Source organism: Argopecten irradians, unplaced genomic scaffold (genome assembly GCF_041381155.1).
Source record: "Argopecten irradians isolate NY unplaced genomic scaffold, Ai_NY scaffold_0116, whole genome shotgun sequence".
Classification (NCBI taxonomy): Eukaryota; Metazoa; Mollusca; class Bivalvia; order Pectinida; family Pectinidae; genus Argopecten; species Argopecten irradians.
Window position 1 is genome coordinate 22,030 of NW_027187583.1, and position 22,922 is coordinate 44,951.

The 22,922-nt window shown below is 34.1% G+C and overlaps 2 protein-coding genes across 2 annotated transcripts in view; both read right to left on the bottom strand.

The window, feature by feature from the left end:
- The window catches only part of LOC138311794 (uncharacterized), a gene marked incomplete at its 3' end in the record, with an annotated part of 70,650 nt that overhangs the window by 21,346 nt on the left and 26,382 nt on the right, over window positions 1-22,922 (bottom strand). The window contains exons 4-6 of the mRNA XM_069252989.1: window positions 22,496-22,630; window positions 20,469-20,603; window positions 20,135-20,269 (exon numbers count right to left, since the gene is read on the bottom strand). Of these exons, the coding sequence (XP_069109090.1) occupies window positions 20,135-20,269; window positions 20,469-20,603; window positions 22,496-22,630 (405 nt within the window). The remainder of the gene's footprint in view (window positions 1-20,134; window positions 20,270-20,468; window positions 20,604-22,495; window positions 22,631-22,922) is intronic.
- LOC138311795 (multiple epidermal growth factor-like domains protein 10) lies at window positions 15,765-19,605 on the bottom strand. The gene is made up of 8 exons (XM_069252990.1): window positions 19,560-19,605; window positions 19,233-19,367; window positions 18,780-18,914; window positions 18,440-18,574; window positions 17,130-17,176; window positions 16,924-17,027; window positions 16,545-16,600; window positions 15,765-16,370 (listed from the first exon to the last, which is right to left on the bottom strand). The coding sequence occupies exons 1-8, from the start codon at window positions 19,603-19,605 to the stop codon at window positions 16,273-16,275; spliced, it is 756 nt and encodes a 251-aa protein (XP_069109091.1). The 3' UTR covers window positions 15,765-16,272.

Genomic DNA, 22,922 nt, shown 5'->3' on the forward strand with positions numbered 1-22,922 from the left:
ACAAAACAGCTCTGCCCCGACCATCCAGACTGACATCGTCTTTCCGGACACGCCCCCGTATCTATGTCACATTGCCACGCCTCCGTCACAGTGACATCGGAAACTACAGGACAGCCCCATCCAACCCTGTCTGACATTCCTTGACGTCACACTGTCCAGTATCCGGGTCACAGCCACCAGTCGTACAGTGACAGGTACCGCCACAGTTTATATCCAAAAACTGACCAACTGAACATCCTGTGTCGAAATATAAATTTGTCGTGCATATAGTACCACTCCTAACATATAAGACTGATTAACATTTATAGGCTGTTGTCTTTTAACATGTCTACTACGTCTTAGTTACTAAATTATTGGAAGTACCACCAAAAACTCAATTACAAGTTTTTCAATATTCATAAACATGTATACTTTTTTTCTGGTTTAAACAATGCCGATGTGATTCGGTTATTACTTATTATTTTAACTACATGTATTATTTATTTAAACTATATTATGTACATTAAAATAAGGCAAAGCAAAATTAGTACACAAGCCTAGAAGCTTCATTATAAAATTAATTTTAAATGTAAATCAGTAACAGATAAGTGTTTGGATAGTTTTGTTAAATGCACACATTAATAAGGTACTGGTGCTGGTTTTGTTAAAAAAAAAATATGTCTTATGGGAAATTATTTACTTTTGGTTGTTGTAACCTAATTTTTCCATTGGATTAAAGTGGCCGCTGTTTTTTCATATACAGTGTAAAACCGGGATTTTTCTTCAAAGAGGTATGATGAAAAACAGCGGCCAGTCAGGAAGTCGCGTTTAGCATGAAAGCAAAGAAAAACTAATTATTTATTTTTATCCTTGATTACGGAAATTAAACAAAAAATGGTGGTTTATGTTGGTCAATTGCTATTTTACATGTAAAGAGAGCGGTGTTTATGTTGTGTGCTGAATTCAAATCAGAATCGAACTTTTGAAAACACATTCAGTGATACGGACATAATAGTACGCATGACAGTACCTGTTCCTATATTCATATTATATATATATATATATATATATATTTATTATACCTCATCCATGTTTTAGTGCTTCTGATTAGTCAAACAGTATCACACGATTGAAAACAAATCGTCATTGTCATCTGTAATCACGCTGCATTGATTTAAATTCCGTTGTCACCCCCCTTCTTCCGGGTAGTCTCTAGATGCAACGTACATGTACTAGAGTTGATGTTTCTAGAGAGGTTCCGGGTAAAAGAGATATGGCGGCTTCAGGACGAATCGTTTGCGTAGCAATTTATACCAGATTATCATCTGATTACAGGTAAACCAGCATTAATTGATTGTTATTTAGTAAAGATAATGTCTTAACCAATCACTTCATCTCTGTTTTTTGTGTATTGTTTGTACGGGAGAGTGTCTGACATTTGTTTAGACTCCGATACATGACACGTACTTGTACATATGGTACTGTAACGGTATATTTTCCGTTACGTTAGGCAAAGGACGTATATGAGACTCACTATGAATCCTTGGTTAGGCCGAAAGCTTACAATTGACACAGTAGATTACTGCCTAATTTTTTCAACATTTTTTAATTGATAAACAGGTTATTGAATTCACAATATAAGTACCCACCCTAACCTCTTCGTAGGCACAGCTTGAACATATCGAAATAACATGTTTGGTTTGTTTATTTTTACGTCCTATTAACAGCCAGGGTCATGTAAGGACGTGCCAGGTTTGTTGGTGGAGGAAAGCCGGAGTACCCGAAGAGAAACCACCGGCCAACGGTCAGTACCTGGCAACTGCCCCACATGGGATTCGAACCCGCTTCCCAGAGGTGGAGGGCTTGTGGGTAATATGTCGGGACATCATCTTAACCACTCGGCCACCGCGGCCCCTATTGAAATACATTGTACATATGCGGTGATAGTATACCTAACGTGTTACTCTTCAATACTCCAAACAAGGTCAACAGGCAAGGGCAATCACAGTAGAACTCCAAAACAATATAGTTACAACACATATACTGTGTGGTTTTAGTGTTTTGTTACATTTCTCACGTTTTTAAATACATTGTACATTATGTTATTTATCCTGCATACCTACCATTTTTTGTGTACAAACATTGATGTTGACATGGTATGGGCAATTGAAATAGAATATTTTTTCAATGGGTCCAATTTGGATAGAAACATTAATATTACGTATAATAAAACAATTGATACCCCCGTGATGGAGCGACATGACGATTTGACCACCCTCGAGTCTTGTGTCACCCTACGCCCTCGGGTGACATAACGACTCGAGGGTGGTCAAATTCGTCATGTCGCTCCATCACGGGGGCATCAATTGTATAATATATTATGGCTATGTAATATTACGTTCATATGTGCGTAGAAAATTTATCATAAAATGCAATGCTATTTATTTTCTATAACCTATCATATCCGATCATATGATGATTAAAATATTGCGTCAATTTCAATATAGCGGCCGTTAAGACAGAACTCACAACCTGGTACCACGGCAGGGCTTATATTTTATACCTGACGTACACGTGTACCAGGTCTTTCCTTTTACATATTTTCCGGGTGAATATTTTCGGTAAATGATGCGAAGGATATTGTAATGACGGTGTGAGGGTGTAGTGCTTGATCACAGTGAGTCTAGTCTTATTGGCTAATGCTATTATACTGGTGTATTTACCTGTGCGTTGTGTGACGAGGGGTCTTTCTGCCCGTGACCTTCGACAGAGCTACACGTGGATACAGAAACGAGGTATTATAGACTTAGCCTTGCATGTTCTATGTTCGCAACCTGTATTGTGTATTTAGCTCACTCTAGGAATCATAATTAAAAAGATCATACACGCTACCTTTGTTGAGTTTACTTTCCACCAAGCCGACATTACAATATATATGAACGAACTTACAAATTCTGTGCGTTTTGCGTAACTTATTTCGTAAATATTCATGAACGTATATAAGTATCAAAGTTTTTTAAACGATACCACAAAATGACGTTGTCTTTTGTTGATTTTTGTAATCAACTAAAGCTTCTGCCCTCTCATAGCTAATAGCAGTTTCAATATCGCTGGACACCACTATGTCAAGGGAGATTTTAAGATTAAAATTGTGATTATGTGAAATGGTGAAAGGATAAGCATGAGCGTGATCGTGAACTTTCTATAAATCAAATAAGATTGTCCTTCGGTTTTAAAATCAAAAATCCCTAATTTAACAAGGAAATACAGTAGCGGCAAAACATCACTATAAATTTGATGTTCGCTAATAAAGGGTCGACTAACGGTACTTTAGCATAACGTATGTAAAGCTAATTACGGCAATAAGGTAATATCTCATATATTCATCATATATGTCTCATTTCTTATAATATATTCTATTATTATATTAAGCATATATATCTATCATACAAAATCATAGCAACAGAATATTTCGAAGGTAGTATCATTGTATTCGGCATTGATGGGTAGATATTAAGGGTTGTTTACCTATGGGTGAAAATATATATTGCTTTTGTTCTGTTTTATTATATATTATTCTGCATCCAAAGTTGTATACAACGGACCTCCAAAATAGTAAGAGATGTGCAAATCAACGTATTACCATATTGTATGTCATGAGTTGAAAGTGTGACAAAATCTTTTTATGTTAGTAAAACATAATCTAATATGGTGATTTCGATGATTGTAGAATGCAACTAAATGTCGTATTTCCGTCTGGTAATCATTTGCAGTTGACATTTAAATACAATGTATTGATTAACTTAACCTGGTGTAAAACCCAACCCCTGTCTCTATGGTATGCGATGCAGTCCAATAACATGAGACTTTCGGGGGTCAATAAAACATGTTAAATGTGGGATTAGTCGCATATCACCGGAAGACTTCCGTCGTATTCTTGAAATGTTATAACTTCGCTGTCAAACTTGAGTTTTGGGATTAAAATTATTAATAAGATAATTAGAGAAGCATCGATTTGAAATGTTGGCGGTTTCCGACGACCCTCCATTGGACGCTAGGCATAATGTCATTGAAATCATTCTGTTTACTATTGGAGCGTATTTTTTATATAATCTATCATTTGTACATGCATGTCACCGCATACATTATGTACACATTATCGTAACGATTTGTGTTCGATTATGCCACGCTACTGATGATTGGTGAACCTCACTGCGTTCGGTATGTTCATCATTTTTTTTCTGGGAGCTTGATCCTAAAGGTCAACGTTTCATCAAAGAAATGTAAAATATCTGTATGATATTATATTACAGACAATGCAAAAACTTTATCAAGTATTCTGTCTGTGTTCCTAAATGTACAACGATATTACTAAAGGCCACATCGCAGAAAGTTCATTCAAAACTGAAGTGGCGTAAAAACTGTGTTACTATGTAAATAATGTCAAAATGTATTCTCACGCCTGTCAGAGGTCAGCGCGTGACCAAGCATCTTCAATGGGAAATGAAGTGATCGGAGTTTACTAGTTTCATTGAGGCGGAAAGAAGTGAAAACGTAAATGTTTTGACGTGTAATCCTTTGTTATGTACGTAGTTGTAGATATGTGATAAAAAGTATCTTAAATTTATGTTCATTTCATAATGAGATTTTATGAAACCTGCTCGAAGTTTAAATTTTTGATCGCCAAGGCTCTCAAACTCTTAGACTCGTCTCATAAAATCTCTTTTGAAGTGAACACTCATATGAGATCATATATTTATTTTTTAAAAATACTCACCATACACTTGAACTTCACACAGTTCAATAAATGCGAATTCCCTGCCTGGTTTACTATTGTAGAACACGACGTATCGACCATTAACATGACGGCACTGTTGGGTCTGGTTAAACGTTGGTAAATCTGTAGTACTTGTGTCATGGTAACATAGATGTCCGTCTTGTCCATTGATAGAGCCATCAGGTCGAGTCATTTCGGCGCTGTTTGTAACGTACAGGCTGTAGCCTTGTAGACGATGTGCATCTGTACATATAATGGTAAACTGATTTAGTAACAACACAATGAACCGTCTGTTTAATTAATCCACCTTCCTTGGCCTGATATGTCACATTTGAATTTTAAATAACGATTAAATTGAAAGATGGTAGATGTTATTATCATGACATTTAGCAACTTTCTAAACAATTATAGACCATGAACGAGATTCACGAGTGGAAGTAAGGTATGGTTAGTCAATCGTTATTCTAGTGCAGTATATATATATGTTTACTTATAACACATTTTAAGAGGTATACGTTATGTATTTGTATTTATACAATTAAGACTAATACATGCCATTTGAAAAAAAAAATCCTGGGACAGCTGATCGCTGATAAGCTGTCCCAGATTACCGGAGTAGCATATTTAAAAACATCTAGTTATGGTTTGGTTTTAACTATATTCGTACCGGGAGCGAGCGACCATAATGTTATTCATTGGCAATTTCTATTATTGTATCTAGAAAAAGTAGATATTTAAATCTAAAACAATATGCGAGTGTTGTATATAGTTGATCAAGAGGTTTGATCCTCATCTGACTTGTATTCAAATCGTTTCTTTCACTCGCCTGTACCCCAATTCACACTGCTATAAGCGAGTGTAACTTGATGAACTTATACACACAATACTGTGGTGACAAAATGTGCACAGGCCATTACTACTGTTTATTCAATAAACAGATAGCTGTTACATAGAAATGCAGATCATATCAACATATATATCGGAAGTGCGCATCATTTTATTAATATGTCAATCAAAACTTGGATATTATTACAATAATAAAACCATTTTTTTTATTATTATTTTATACTCTTCTTCCTACATCATTATCAAAGTAATACCACTATGTTGAGGTTAAGGATAAGTAGACAGACTCCGTTGGACCACGATTACAGAGTTGTCTATCTCTCTGGGTTATTTTACACGTTGTACTGCTCGCTTATTCTTATCTCAGAATACTTCATTGTTCGCGGAAATGGACCACACAATGACCAGCAGCCAATTCCATTCCTTCGAACAAATATCACACATGTACGCAATCAATAGCCATGCAATGTCGTGTGCTTTAGGTTGAACGGGTGAAAATATTCTTTCAATATACTTACCATTGTAGAAGAAGTGTATTGATGTACAAAAACATTTTCTAAGTCGGAGCATGTTGTGCTTAAATACTGTGTAACTATGTATTACAAATTATTAATTCAGTTTCCAAAGCTACTGCTGTATTAACATTATCTTACCATGATGTCTGTAAGTGATGTTGATCATCTGTATCCTATACACCTGTCCTAGGTCTACCTTCCACCAGGCCTGGTGTTGCCTTTCAGCTGTGTGGGAACAATGTCCACTCGTTAATTGAGTCGCGAGGAATCCGTCCACTGCTCGACTGGCGCCGTAAATACCATATGTTGAGCTTTGTGTTGCTGATTTGTTAACAGCCAAATCACCTTAAATATAAACGTTAGTTGTTTTTTGTCATTTTCAATGAAGAGTGCAATCAAATTTAAAGAAAGACTTACATATGCAAATTCGAATATGACCATCATAAGGATAGGCGTCTGAAAAGTTACTGATTACGTATGCTATCTGCAGCCTACGGTATACTAGTTGTTACTCTGTACTACTATACATTATCTCATCCAATAACAATTAAATATTATAAAGCCGCACCTAATTGATAAAACAAGTGTACCAAATATTCAAAGGAAGTTGAATTGTTACATTACCACGAAGCAAAATATGACATAATAGTATCATTCTACATTCAATATGAAAAATAGAACAAAAGTCATCATCTGCGATACAATTTTAGTTATTTCAATGATACCTTTGTAAATTCCAAATCGTATAGTTTATACGATTAAGCAAGTTGAATATGTATGCTATACCTATACCCGAGCCGTTGTTACATAAGTTAAACAAATGCAATAAATAACCACCAAAGAGTTGATATAACTGGTTGCATGACAATATCACCTACTTAATAATGTAAAAACACTATATTGTAACACCAGTAGTTCTAGACAAAAGTTGCTTTACTTCACTGGAGCGGACCATACAAGACGTTGGACCACAATATGTAATGGTGGACAGCGTGCGAGTTTGAACATCGCATATACTCTGATCACAATTGACATCCCTGGCATATTTCAGTGATTCGAACTATCCAAACATTACACTGCTAGTATGAGTATCTGAATATAGGTAAATGAGTGTGCATAAAAGACCGTGGACAATAGGCGAAAGAAGTTGCCAGTCCATAATGTGATTGCCCCTTTCTATAATGAGAGCGTTCGTTACACCAACTTTATCGTTGTACCGAAAGGTTTTAGTAATGGTTTGTCCGAAGCAATATCGACATGCTGACATTGTCTGCATTACAAGACTTTACATGTTACACAGGTATGCATTATAGTTTATGACCGGCAGATAAAATGTATTTTTACCATCGTTTACACCGTTTTATAGAACGTAATTATCAGTTCTCTATTTCAACCTGTCATCTCGATCTACTTTTTTATCTTTTTTTATTTGCCTTCTTTTCATCTCAATATTCAGATCGGCTTTCTTCTTTTCGTCTTCATCTTAAGTTCTTTTAGAGAAACTTTGGACGGATGTAAAAAATGTAGAATAGGTTAAAAGGTAGAGCAAGTTCACAGGTATACATAGAGAATTGACAATTAGGGATAATTACAATAAGAGGTATACGCTCTCCTCTTCTGATCTTAGAACATTAATTAATCGTTTGCACAAAAAACAAAACTATAACGTTAACTGTAATAGCTGTGTATAATCCTACCCGTTACCCAGGTATCGCACAGAAACACACTGTGACACAGGTAAAATGTCCACAGAAGTTACGCAATGATAGATGTGTGCGTGTTCGATTGAGGGGGTAGTCTTCCAGAGATCATGATATGTTTGTTGACACGATAAAGAGTATTTTACTTCTAGCATGCAAATTACGTTAGTATGAGTTTATTTTAAATTCAATATTTGAAAACACGAAAATAGAAAATATGAAATATTTTAAGAATAACGGTCGTTCCGGTCCCCATATTCGCATACGGTATACGTATACCGCTTATTGTAAGTATCCCTATTTGACATGTCCCAATATTAGGCGTGAACGTACTATATGTACGCGCGCGGACTCTGACGCGTACTAGGTACTCCTGGGGGAGCTTCTCAAAATCAAAATATGTTAAAACAAATGTACAATAGGATAATGTATATTAAATATTATGGTTAATATACATAAAATACAAACAATCGAATATTCACAAAAACAAACAATGTAATTATTTCTTTAAAGAACATTTGAGTCTTCACAATGCCAGATATTTAGATACTATATAATATCAGATAATGTACAGTATATATACCTAATATTCAAAGTAATTTATAGATGTCGCATAAATTATATTATATTTTTAAGTTTTTGGTAAACGAAATAAATTATTTATGAAACGATAATAATAGAATGGTATTTAAAATGCAAGGCATATATTTCATATGGTTGTCAAGGTATGATAAAGATTGATCATGACTTACAATAAAACCCCAGTAAGCATGTACCAGTAGGTCAAAGTAAGTACATTACATATTACTGTATCTCTGCTGATATATAACATATATTTGTAACTTGCCAGTTTAATGGGAACAATAATTTTGGATGCTAGAAGTCAGAAACAATTAATTGCCTTTTATACCATTGCATTAACACTTATGAATGATTGTTTGTGTTTGCCAGTAAATCGTATCGTTTACGCAAAGAAATATCTGTCTGCTATTGACATTTAAAGTTATATGTGCCATAAGTATAGCTCTGATGCGAATATAGCAGTAATCTTCGGACCATTTTCAATGTATACAGCGGACAATACAGATAGTCAGTTGATCGGTTTGACCAGGAAAATGCTCCTCTAAAAATAGAGCGAAGTAAAGCTTTACATAAAACAACGCCGTATTTTTTTTTTCCAAAACGAGGCCGCAACATCAAACGGAAGCGTGCAACAAAATGTCAGATAGCAATGACAGTCCTCACACGGTATGTTTAGTAAAAAAAAACTCGAAGTGCGATGCAATGTTTTTTTACATATCATATAATATTACAACACTTCATGTTACGTAACGTACCAAAACAGCGTGCGCACATCGCATAGACATAGTGTGACCAACTATGCGATGTGTTATATACAGACTGCACATTGGTACGATATGTACCACAAGCCGCTCATTTTCGAATGTTGGGTTGATTAATATTACGAAATCATTAGCTGGCGCAGGGAAACCCCTTGCTGGCGGAATGTCTTATCGAAATTAAATAACTAAATAGAGAATCCAGTAAATTACCGGATATCAATTCTTGTTTTATTTCGCATTATATATTACTTGCATTACATTGGTAATTGTCGTTTAACTGCATACATGTATTTGGGACGTTTTACCCTTCGTCCGTCTTTGATTGATTGTACAATTAGAAGGGGAAATAACTTCGTGTAAAAGATGGGCGATCATCATGGCTGCACGCACCCCATATTCTATTTCCCCCAATGTTTCATTTCCCTACCATGTGCTATATTTCAATTAATTACATACACTGTTATAAACATGAGGTACAATATTAACTGCAATGTATGAAATCTGCAAATTGAGTGTATTATGTATTTCATACGTTGTAAGTCGGTTTCAAATACAAGGTAGTTTGTTTGATTAATTAACGTCTTATTAACAGCTAGGGTCATATAAGGACAACCTCTCATGCACGAGGTGTGTAGCGTGGGTGTCGTGCGAGTTGTATGTCCTGGTAGACTGCGGTATGTTCGTGTCGTGTCTACTTGTATAGTGGAATTGTTGTCATTGTTATAGTGCTATAACACTGAAGCATGCCGCCGAAGACACCAAGCAACACACCTCATCCGGTCACATTATACCGATAACAGGTGGACCATAACAGAAAAATATCTGAATTAATCATTCTATTATAATTAATGAATGCAGTCCCCTGCTTATAATTACATTCATTGCAAAAACAGATAATTAATTTAACTTTTTTTGAGACGACCCCCATAAATCGTCTAGCACGCGTCCGAGTCCGCGCGCGTAGTACGTTCACACTTACTATTGGAAAATGTCTATTAGGAGGTCGACAACGTTTTGGGAGTAAGATAACTACAATGAATGAATATTTAGTTAGGAGTACGGTGAATACGAGTGATACAAATGTAATATGACCATTCGGTAGAGCAATATAATACATCGTATTTCAAAACAAAATTATGATATTAAAACATACAAATACTTACGTGAACAATTCACGAAATAAATCCCAAAACAAGTCACAAGGAAAGCGGTGTAATATCCAATAATCTCCATGATAAATAGTCTATTAAACTCCTCTGATCACCTCATGATCTCCTAGATGTGGCCATACTATTTGTAATGATTACCAGGAAGCTAAATACCTCCATGTTATAGATAGGGACCAGGAAGGCCATGTTTATCATTGAAAACTGTTATCATACCCGGGTCCCGCTGGAATTCTGTATTTTTTCATATCGTCACAGCTCAATGTTGTGACCGTTATCTCGTGGGGTGTACATGGGTGGATAGTGTTATCTTCGTAGTAATGTCATGGCGGATATAAACGGTGTCACAATTACATATACTGTGGGGGGGAAAAGAATATACGAAACTATATTTATTGAAACTAATCCTAGCCTGAAACCTGTTCGTTTTTTATAACGGAGAAGAATAAAACATTGTCTGACACAAATCAGTTTACGTAATCACGAGCTAAATAAGTTTCGAGTAGTCGTATAGTCTTGTCTGAGTCTCAAATATTTTTTTGTGTTATAGTTAAAACCTACGCTCCCTTTATTTTCATTTTTTATTAATTTCAAGTTGTCTGCTCACTTACATAAATTCATATTTCAGGAACAAAAATTCTATTTCGATCCTTGTTCTGTGAATTTACATAATACCAATTGTTTTTACAAATGAGGCAATTCCGTTCTGCATGCCAATTCCGTTATCTCAACTAATCTTTTAAAATCATGCCTACCATATTATCTTTAGCACAGTAATATAAAAATGTCTCATCTTCGGGACGTACCTTAAATATGGTACCTGAACAACAAGGCCTCTTTGATCCTTTTTTTATTGATTTGTAGATGTTGATTAAGTGAATAAAATTCCTGATACTAACACGTACACAGAGCAATAGCTGTTATCACTAATCGTAAATAGAACACTAGAATGAGCATGCACGCCTAGGTAAATTGCATTTCTGTCGTAGATAAAACGACTCCTGCATTCCATTGTCGAATTGTAAGTCTGTATGTGCTATACACAATTATCTCTATATATTTCGGTGTCAACAGCACGCTATGGAAGAAAGTAAGATATCACGATTCTTTTTCGAAGCAGCTCTTTGATTTATGGGCGTAACGTCCATAAATGTGTGACATTTGACTGGGAGTTGTTTTTTTTTTGGGGGGGGGGGGGTATGATATTAAAATAAGAACATCGGAAAGATGTCTTAAACGTGGTCTTGTGAAAGTGCCTTCAATTTTTTATCCTTTTGATTTTCAAATGTTGACAAAACATCCTGATACTAACACGTATACAGAACTATAAGGTTATCAGAAATCGGAAATCAAACACGTATAATACAAACTCTTTAAATGCAATTTTTACAGCGTAGCGCTTTCTGAATGATATACAATATAGAAACGCTGCATTCTGTATTTGAATTGTACTATTTTAAGACTTTATGTGTTAATATATAATATGGTAATTACAAATGTGTATTCGTCTCTATTTTTATTACTGTGAAAGGCATGGTATGTAAGATAAAACGATCCCTTTTCTCATTAAAGCCATCCAATGTCATTTACTTTTGTATTACTCATGCATTGAACATCTCACCATTGGTATGACTCTATAAACATCCTGTCTACAAGTGTATACATATATCTTGAATGAGGCTAAAGCTAGAGCATATTAAAATGAAACCATAATCCATGTGTATGTGTATGTATATTTGTTTTGTTCTTGTCTTCATAATTGCTGCTTCGCAATCTGCAACTAGTTTGATATATGTCTCATCACTTGTTTGTGTACCTTCGTCTCTAGGAATGATTTCTTTACTTTGCATTTGATGATTTTTATTTTACAAATATTTTTTATATCGACATTTCAGTACCAACTCTAGGATTTATTCCAAATGAAATCACTGTGGCATGGCACGGTATAGTAAAATGGAAACGAAGGACTACACTTTGTTCATATGATTTGTGACCTTTTTATACTTGTGTACTAGTTTTCTTTAAAAAAAAAACAAAGCCTTTTGGTGCAATTTGATATGGACGTGAAAATCCGAAAAGTCAAATTGTCCATGACAATATCTAGTATACTTTCTATTTGTTTGGTATTTCTTTTATGAGTTATTCTATTGATGCAATCCACCAGATATACCGGTACCGTATTTATATTGGTTTTTATATCAACTTATACGTTTTATTTTTGATTAGTATACTGTAGTATATCGCGGTATATTGCATTAGAGATGAATTTAGTAATAGAAAATAGAATAAATGTTATTGTGTTTGGTTTTGAATTAACGTCAGAAACTTATTACTTTGAAGAGATAGTAAGCTTCTAACAGGATAATATATTATCTCACCTAATAGCCGTATTCACCAGGAAATCGTGTAATACTACAGACGTTATCGGACCGACCAGTCTATGTCATGAGGGATTGATATTATAGATTTAGATTTATCTTAATATAGATACACTGATATGATTTAAGTGTAAATTTACAGTTTTCCACTAACACAATATATGATAGTATGTGTTTACAGCATCACGTACACACCATGTACATTAAACGCGGACCTGACAAAATTAAATCTTTAATGTTCAAATATTGGAACTGTGTTCAGTTTGATAATCTACATGATACACCTATACAATATATGGGGGATAATTGTCCAATTTAGTTAAAATAATAGTAAAATTTGTCATACAAACATAATACATCGATGATGTAATCACTTATTGTTGAATGATGGGTTTGTGATATCATATTACCTGTACATACATGTAAGTTGCTCTCATACAAGCTTAAGGGAGATAACATCCACTTAATAATCATCAAATAAACAAACATGACCTGTGTGCTACACATGATCCAAATAAAAAGCTTGCTTTGGTTTGATCTTGCAGTATGACAAATTTGTCAGTTAGATTGAGGACGACAGGTAGTATATTGATATACATAGAAGGTCAGAGGTCACCAACCCGATCACGTGGGTTTTCCAAGGCACTCGTTATTCCTCCAACTCTTGCGCTTACATTCGGGCAATTGAAAGTGATTTGTTTAAGTTGTATAATTTGTGTCGCAATCGATGTAAAATAAATAAAGTTCCATGCGTAGTTAGTATGCAATCATTTCTCTCAACACTGTGCTAAGGTGCAAAGCAATCAAAATCATGTTTGCGTAAATTTAATCGCCAGTTTAACCTGTTTTATTACTTTACCGACGATTATAGAAATTATTAAGTAAAATAATCCAGTGTCAGTATTATCGTGTTTTATGACCGTATCACTTGAGAAATATTAGGTATTTGGAAAAAATATAGCAAATACTTGGTTTCAGAGGTTTATCTTTGTAGATAATTTATATATATGAATAAATTGTTTATTTGTTTGGTATGAGTTGTTGAATTTATTCGCTGCTAGCGGCCAACACCCACGATTCGTGACATAATTACAATAAAATTAAATAAAAACTACGTTTAGAACAACTTCAAAATATTTTCTCATCTTCCAATTTATGTTTCCAAATATAAGATTTTTATGTTCAAAGCAAACTACTTTAATATATTGTAGATACAATTGCAAAACTGTTCTGATATTTGTTGAAAAGAAGAAAAACCAAACTTCCAACGACATTGTCAGCATGGGCTATGTACAAAACAGAGGATCAACCGCTTTTTACAAGAACATACTTACTACCTAAGAATAACTATTAACCCATCAGTCGTCTCTCTTGAACAGGTGACGTTACATAAGCCATGTCAAACTTCTTTTATACTAAATATCCACACTTTTTGTCTTTGATTTTTTTTTTGTTACGCTATGGCATATTACAAACGTAGAATATATTATCGTTGATGAGATTTCTATGTCGAGGTATAAAACATGTGTTGTTAGATAAATACCATACATTCTGTCTATACTGTACCAATTTGTTTGAAGACAAATTACTAAAGAAAACCAATTATGGTTACTGTATGATTGTTTACAATTCATCAATCGTTTTGTCGTCACTCTGATATGATGATATCTCTAGACTGAAGATATCTGGCTAGCTTAGCCATTTTGAACCCATAATGTTTACTTCATTTAAATGACACCATAGCATGATATATAGGCCCATAAAATATTACTTGAATTTTACAAATGTTTGTCAATTTGAAACAGGTATATTCCAACCTCTTTGATGGTCTGTATTCTGTTTGTTAGAAAGGGGTACAAATATAATATAATACACTAATATTTGCAGGTAAAAATTCATCAATAGGAAATATAAATCACTTTTTGTTTATAACTACTATAGTTTAATGATTTACGCTTTATAAAAAAATATGCTTTATTGTCTGGCTACTCCGTTTATTTCGATTAGAAACATGTGTATAAAGTAATAATCATAATATTATTGGGGTTGTCTCCCTTAATTTCAATCGATTATCTTTGTTGCGTGCGTTAATGTTCATGAATGTTTGAAATTTGTTCCACTGTATGTTGACACTGCCAAGCAACCTGTTAATCATGAATGTTTGAAATTTGTTCCACTGTATGTTGACACTGCCAAGCAACCTGTTAAGTATGAAAGATACTAGAAGTATGCTACTAATGTATCTGGTATTGTGTATTGAATTATTCCTGCAGTATGTTCACACAACATCTCAATATCGCCAATACAAGTGAAAAAGAGAAAACCACCACTTAAAACTTTCTTTTTATTAAACATTGACATGGATAACAATTGTAAAATAATCCGAAATAATCTAAAATATCTACAAGGACCGTCATATCTTAAAAAACTCATAAACCTCTTCATGATACGCCAGTTATTTTTCTCGTTTATATTTCTATTATGATATCAATATTTACTCTGGCAGCTTTTAGGTGACCGAGTGGTTAAGATGTCACGACATATTACCACAAGCCCTCCACCTCTGGGATGCGGGTTCGAATCCCATGTGGGGCAGTTGCCAGGTACTGACCGCTGGCCGGTGGTTTTCCCCCGGGAACTCCGGCTTTCCTCCACCAACAAACCTGGCACGTCCTTACATGACACTGACTGTTAATAGGACGTAAAACTAAAACAAACAATTTTGGACGTTTTGTATGAAATTAGTACCTTCATTAACAAAAGCATATGGGCATTTGATAATGTGCAACCTGCACATTGATTCTCATATCTTTAATCTTCTTCTTTATATAAAAAATAGGAATCATCAAAACCATGATAGCTATTATGCACAGAATTATGGTATTATGCCGTAAAGTCTATACAGTCATAATGGATATCACTTCATTATATTCATAGTTCGTTATATACATATTATATATCATTAATGGGAACGAATAGGAACATGAAATACGTTTTAAGTATATCTTCGTTGTAAACGTGTTCGTTATAAACGTGTTTTACAGTAATTCACACCCAAAAACTATGTAAAGTATTTTTTATATTATGCGGTTATATATATATATACGAAATTGAAACAAAGTGTTCATAAACTCCAAACTAGTTTTGTCCTCTGAAAAAGGGTCAATTTTTTCAACAATTTCAAGTTATTGATAGCAATAAAACTATGGGGTTGTGTTAATGTTAATAATAGATAGCAAATACTTGTTATATTATTCTAGCAATTGAGTTTATTTAAGAATGTGTAATCCGTAGGAGGTCGATCAATACCATGAGAACAATTATTTACGTTCGGGACGAATGGCAACTCATTAGGTCTAAAACTTGCCATACATTTGAAACACTCAGCAGCAGCCATTTTAGTTAGACAGGTTACAATGCATACATAAGTACATACATCACATACATACCCAATGGAAACATTGCCTATGGCGACTGATATATCGTTGACCTATTTGTTATCACAAGCACGAGTTTTTGCAAGTAAAAAATAAGATTGATATAATTAGTCTCCCCATCCTTACATCATTCAATCACCCTGTCTCCCAATGGTATCATAAACATTTCGTGTAGTGTCTATTTTTGTTGAATCCAATCCTTCATAATTCCCGTCGTGGTCGGGTATATCTGAAAATAAATATTTGGATGCCAAATATTACACACAACATATTTTAAGTTAACATTAATATAAAATCAATAATAATTCAAATCGTCTGTTGATACTTATAATGAAATTAAGTATGGATAGATCGTTACTCGTGTAACCAGTCTATACCATGTTAATATAGAGTGTATACTTACGATAAGTATGTAGTTCAGTGGAAGGTGTTGACGTTCGAACTGTTTTGCCACGCATCCTTAAATATATTCAAATCCATGTGTGAAGACGTAAAATACTAAAGACTTTTCAAACTACATTAAAGTTTAATTTCATTTTTGTCAATATTACTGACCTTTACATATATAGTACTATATTTAAGTTGAATCATGTATCCTATCGATTACTGTGATAAGAGTTGTAGTGCTATGATCCCGTCGATAATGACGAAGTTGAACTATAATAATAATGGTCGAGATAACGACGAACTATACATATGTACTAAAAATGAATGAAAATGAAAGAAAAATTGTAGTAAATTTTACAATTTTCAGTTAATCTTATATTTATAGACGCACTTACCTCATGTATTGTATGATGAGACCTATATTAAAACTGATTGAAATAGCCAGAATGCTACCGAACACGGCGTATCCTGTGGTGAATTGTGGGCCTGATGATTGAACCTGTAACAAATATTACTAAAACAATTATAAACCTGCCTTCAAAATCATAAATACTGATCAAATTGAAAAATGGAACACGAGCTATAAAATAATTCTACCTACTTCTTCAGAATGGCATGTCTTTGTTGTGATTTTTGTCTGTTTCTGTGCTGTTAATCAAAACAATTACGTGCATTAATCGCACTAGATAATGTTATTTTAAAAGAATTCATTATATGGTGTACAGAATATAATAAACCGTATCGAATTGAATGAAATTATATACTTAGTGACTCAAATTGTATCTAAACATATACATATCATTTTAGGGTCGACAATCGAACTATACATCTGTATAACACTGAGATGTTTTCAAGGAAGGGAGAGTATTAGCGGCTATCGGCTAAAACTGTGGTAAAAGCAGGTCACACGACTCATTGCTGTTAGATATGGAACTTATTTCAAACTTGTAAGTTCTATTTAAAAGCTATCTAAACCTGCTCATGGTTCTGTATTTTTTCGTACATAATAATTCACTCATGTGACATAAATGTTGTTTATCTTTATCTATCACATCATCTTGTAGTAGACAGTGAGTCGATGATATCGAACTTCGCAGGCAAGAACATTTACATTTTAGTCATATATTGTATGGAACAATACACAGATCAAAGCTTCTTTAAATTGACTGTGATTTCAACCTATACCTTTCGTATGAAGGAGGATTCGATAAAACAATATTACTTTCCAAGTATCAGGTAATATAATCTAAACAAAGAACAGGGTCGGGTCTACATAACTCAAACGTATACTTGTGAATATTATCATTTGTAGCACCAGAAATACTCAAACGTGAGAAGCATTACGAAACATTGAAAATGAGTGGTCATATTCATAATCTGATTAAAATACAGATCCTTATTATCACCTTGAATAAAGGATCTGACAGCATCCCAAGAGGGGTCTAGTTCTGGTAGCCTTTGGACATGGTCAATCAAATTGCTGCTGCCAGAATCTTGAATAGGGAAGAATTAATCTTAAAAAGCTGTCAGACTTATTTTTCGTGTATGTAGCCATCTCGCCCAAAGAGCACAGCAAAGCTAAATGTATATGCATACTGAGTCGAAATGACGCTTTCAATTGAGAAAGTAAGGTGCCGAAAATGCATTTGAAGTACAGGTGATATAAATGGTCATCAGAACGTGACCCCATATGGGATGTTGTCAGATCTCTATTGAACGGAGTGGTTATTAGGATTTATGTTTTAATCAGATTGCTACACTCGGCACCATAAGTGATATGAATGCATAAAGGATGTTAACAAGAATAGAATTCTTTAAGATATTACTTAATAAAGTGATATGTTAAAGAAAGTGTTTCAATAGTCTAAACACTGAATCCGTCTGATATGTTTTTGTCATGATATTTCTTACCTTGACTGCATGTCTTTCCAATCCATCCCTCGTCACATCCGAATTTATAACATATCCCAGTCCTCCTGTCACAGTCAGAGTTAGCACAATGACAGGTTTGGTTACAGTCTCGTCCAAAGGTCTGGTTGGTACAAGCTGCTTGTTTAACAGAGAAACGTCTACATTTCTCAACGGTGAAGACATCATCTTAAAAACAAATGACTTGACACGTATAGCCCAACAGACATCTAGACATTTAGTTTAAGTAAATTAATTGTTCTTGAATTAAAAAAACAATACAAACTTAACAATAAAATATTTATCTAGAACTATTAGCAAACACGAAACACTATAGGGTGACCTTGGCTACATGATTTTTCATTCCATCCCACGTCACATCCGGGTACTTTACATATTCCAGTCCTACCGTCACAGTCAGAGTTAGCACAATGGCAGGTCTGGGCACAATCCCGTCCGAATGTGTTGGTCACACATCCTGCATTATGAAAGTTTCAATTAAACTCTATTGCCATAATTTGCTTTTTTAATTTCATTGTGGTATGAAAGATTTTTTTAATTGTATAAACTGTGAATCGGCGTATTTTTTCACTATTCGAAAAAAAATTAATAAATTGTGATATCAATAAACTTTGGAATCAGATACTGTCCCTATTGATGAAAACATTGTAAGTCAAATCAATTTATATAAAACAATATAATGAGTTAATATTATTTTTCCTTTTAGTGTATTTGAATGAAAAAAGAAATTCATTATGAATATAGAATAATCATATAAAAATGAATGCATTGTTACCTTGACTACATGACTGTCCCCTCCATCCTTCCGTACATCCGGCCTTATTACATTCCCCTGTCTTCCCGTCACAGTCAGAGTTAGCACAATGACAGGTCTGGGTACAGTCTCGTCCATATGTTTGGTTAATACAGGCTGACAAAATGACATTAAAAATTGTATTTCAAGACAAGCATACTTTATGAAAAGTGTATTCTCATGTAAAATCTTCAGCTTAAATGAACTATTAGCTCATAATGTTTTTCAGTATTTTAAACACAAATAAACGGATTGTAATGGACTGCTATTAATACTTTAAATAAATGTAACTCATTCATCTATCTGTACCTTGGCTACATGTCTGTCCCTTCCATCCTTCCGTACAGCCGGCCATATTACATACCCCAGTTCTTCCGTCACAGTCAGAGTTAGCACAATGACAGGTTTGGTTACAGTCTCGTCCGAATGTGTGGTTAGTACATGCTGTATCATGACACAATAGCATATATAGCGTAGGTATCGTAATAGTATTGTTGGGATACAAATAAATGTGATAACGTTTTACATGCGATAAAGAGGAACAAATATTTTTTTGTCAAATTAAAAAAAAATATTTGAGCTTTTATATACAGCAATACATTTTGTTTGTGTTGGAAGAAATCAGAAAAAAATGACTGGACGTATAAGATCCTAACTTTTAGTCTCAATGTCATATCAAAAATTATAACACAGGACGTCAACATTGAGATATGACAAACTTTGGAATCTGATACTGTCCCTATTCATGAAAATATTGTAAATCAAATCAATTTATATAAAACAACATAATGAGTTAATATTATTTTTCCTATTAGTGTACTTGAATGAAATAAGAAATTCATTATGAATATAGAATAATCATATAAAAATAAATGCATTGTTACCTTGACTACATGTCTGTCCCCTCCATCCTTCCGTACATCCGACCTTATAACATTCCCCAGTACTCCCGTCACAGTCAGAGTTAGCACAATGACAGATCTGGGTACAGTCTCGTCCGTATGTTTGGTTAATACAGGCTGACAAAATGACATTTGAAATTGTATTTCAAGACAAGCATACTATATGAAAAGTGTATTACTCATGTAAAATCTTTAGCTTATATGAACTCTTAGCTCAATTATGTTGTTTTTTTCAGTATTTTAAACACACATAAACGGATTGTAATGGACTGCTATTAATACTTTAAATAAATGTAACTCATTTATCTATCTGTACCTTGGCTACATGTCTGTCCCCTCCATCCTTCCGTACATCCGGTCATATTACATACCCCAGTCCTCCTGTCACAGTCAGAGTTAGCACAATGACAGGTCTGGTTACAGTCTCGTCCGAATGTGTAGTTGTTACATGCTGAAACAAGTGAAAAAATACCTATTTCTGGTATTATTCAAAATAACGATTATTTTTGATACCGGAAATGAAATATATATATAAAATAAAACTATACATATGATTTTTATGAAGATACCGTGTTATACATGTCATATTCGTTTTTGTAATGACTACTGTACTGTTCAACTGTTAATAAGGCGACCATCTTGAAATTACCGGAAGTAGGTAGTTTTTCAGTAATTTCGGTTTAAATCTTATTTTGAATGTCTTGCCTACTCACGTGCCAATTTTTATGTGTTTTTTTTTTATCAAAATGTGCAGCCTGTTATTTCGTTATTTCTCTAAGTTTAGCTTACAACATTGGCAGCCACCTTAATAACCGGAAGTAGGCATATTTTGAAATGGCTCTTGACTTTAGTTTTATTTTGGAAGTCTTGGCAATAAACATGCCATGTTTCATGCGTTTATTGAAACGTTCAGCGTATTTTTCCATTACTTCTCATAGTTCTGCATGTTCATAGACGGCCATTTTTGAATTACCGGAAGTTGGTACATTTTTCAATGGCTCCCGCTTTTAATATTTTATTGGTAGTCTTGTCTACCAACCTGCTAAGTTTCATGTTTTTATTGAGATGTGCAGCATGCTATTTCATTTTGTCAAGTTTTGTCCACGTAAATGGCGGCCATCTTGACAAAAAAAACCGGAAGCAGGTACATTTTGCAATAGCTCCCGGTTTTGATATTGTTTTGGTAGTCTAGGCTACTCGCAAGCCAAATTTCATGAAGTTTCATGCTTGTATCAAAAAATGCATGATGTTTTCCCTATGTCGCTCTACTATTAATACCCACTGAAAAACAATTTAATAATCACATAACCCTTGGAAAAGAGCACCATTAGACATCCATACTTCCGCACATAAATTAATTGTGACACTCTAAATTCCGGATACAAATACAAAATGGCAAACTCTAGTCTTCTTATTCTTTTTCTATCAAATCTAATAAACCTGTGGCTAGTTTGGAGGCTAACATTCAACCTGAATTATAATCAAAGTTAACTACTACAGATTTACAATACAAGGAAAGTACAAAGCATTCCTTAAGTCATTATAATATGAGCGCATTTCTTAACTTGAAGTTCATTATTTAATTTTATCTGACAAAAACTGCCAGTCGCAAAGTTCAGTGTCCGGACATCTATACAATGCATGTCAAACTGGCTGCACTGGATAGCCATCAGTCTCTTATTGAAAGATAACTACATACTGTTAACGGATTTACTGCTAAACTATAAGGGTCAGCTGTTCACTCTTAACATGTAACAACATGTTACTCTGTAACAATAAGTAGCACTGAAAAAAATAAGATATACACACACACATACACACACACACAAACAAAACAAAAACGCGCACAACAATGCAAAATAGTCAAATAAAAATGCTCGTGGGGAGTATATACTGAGCGCAAATACGCGAGCTCAGATCTTTAACACTTCTATAAGTATAACTTGTTTGGGGATTTTCAAAAGTGTGAATTGCATCAAAGATGACTATAAGAACAATATTATAATCATTCCATATTTGTACAAGATAAACAATGCACACCAAGATTATTATTAACAAGTCAGAAAATATTGTATGCTTGTCTGTAGACGTGGTATGTTGGTGGCATATTTGTGTATCCGATAACCAGTTATTTAAATTGTACAGAAAATTTGCTTATATTATATCATGCTCACTCCTTAATATTTCAAATCAATGGAATGAAATTGTAAAATATCAACTATATACGGCTTTAAGATCAGCAGAATAGATATAAATTTAAATGTCTGTACTTAGTGATTTGTTTTGCTTTTTTCTCAAATGTATGTGTGGATTACGGTTACTCAAACATTGTAAAAACGTTACCTTCATCACATTTTGTGCCTTTCCACCCAGCTATACATCCCGTAGGTGTACACACACCCGTTTGTGTGTTACAGTCAGACGTGGCACAATGACAAGTCTGGTTACAGTCTAGGCCAAACGTACCGGGATCACAGGCTGATAATATTAGAATCATTTCGTCATTCCATATATCTTTTTCCAACACTGATGGTAAAAACTCCTGAATCTAGCATTTATGAGAGAGCCAAAATGTTTCATAAACAAAACTTAAAATTTTATTAACTGCCCATATTAAAGGTCAAAACATCTAAAATAAAGTTAAAACATCAACACACAGTCGCACAGCACATGAGAATATGTAAATCTGTATAAACAATCAAGGTCCATTCTGTTGTTTTACCACGTCAACTACTGTGCGGTTATCAGGTAATCGAGGAACATATGTTAC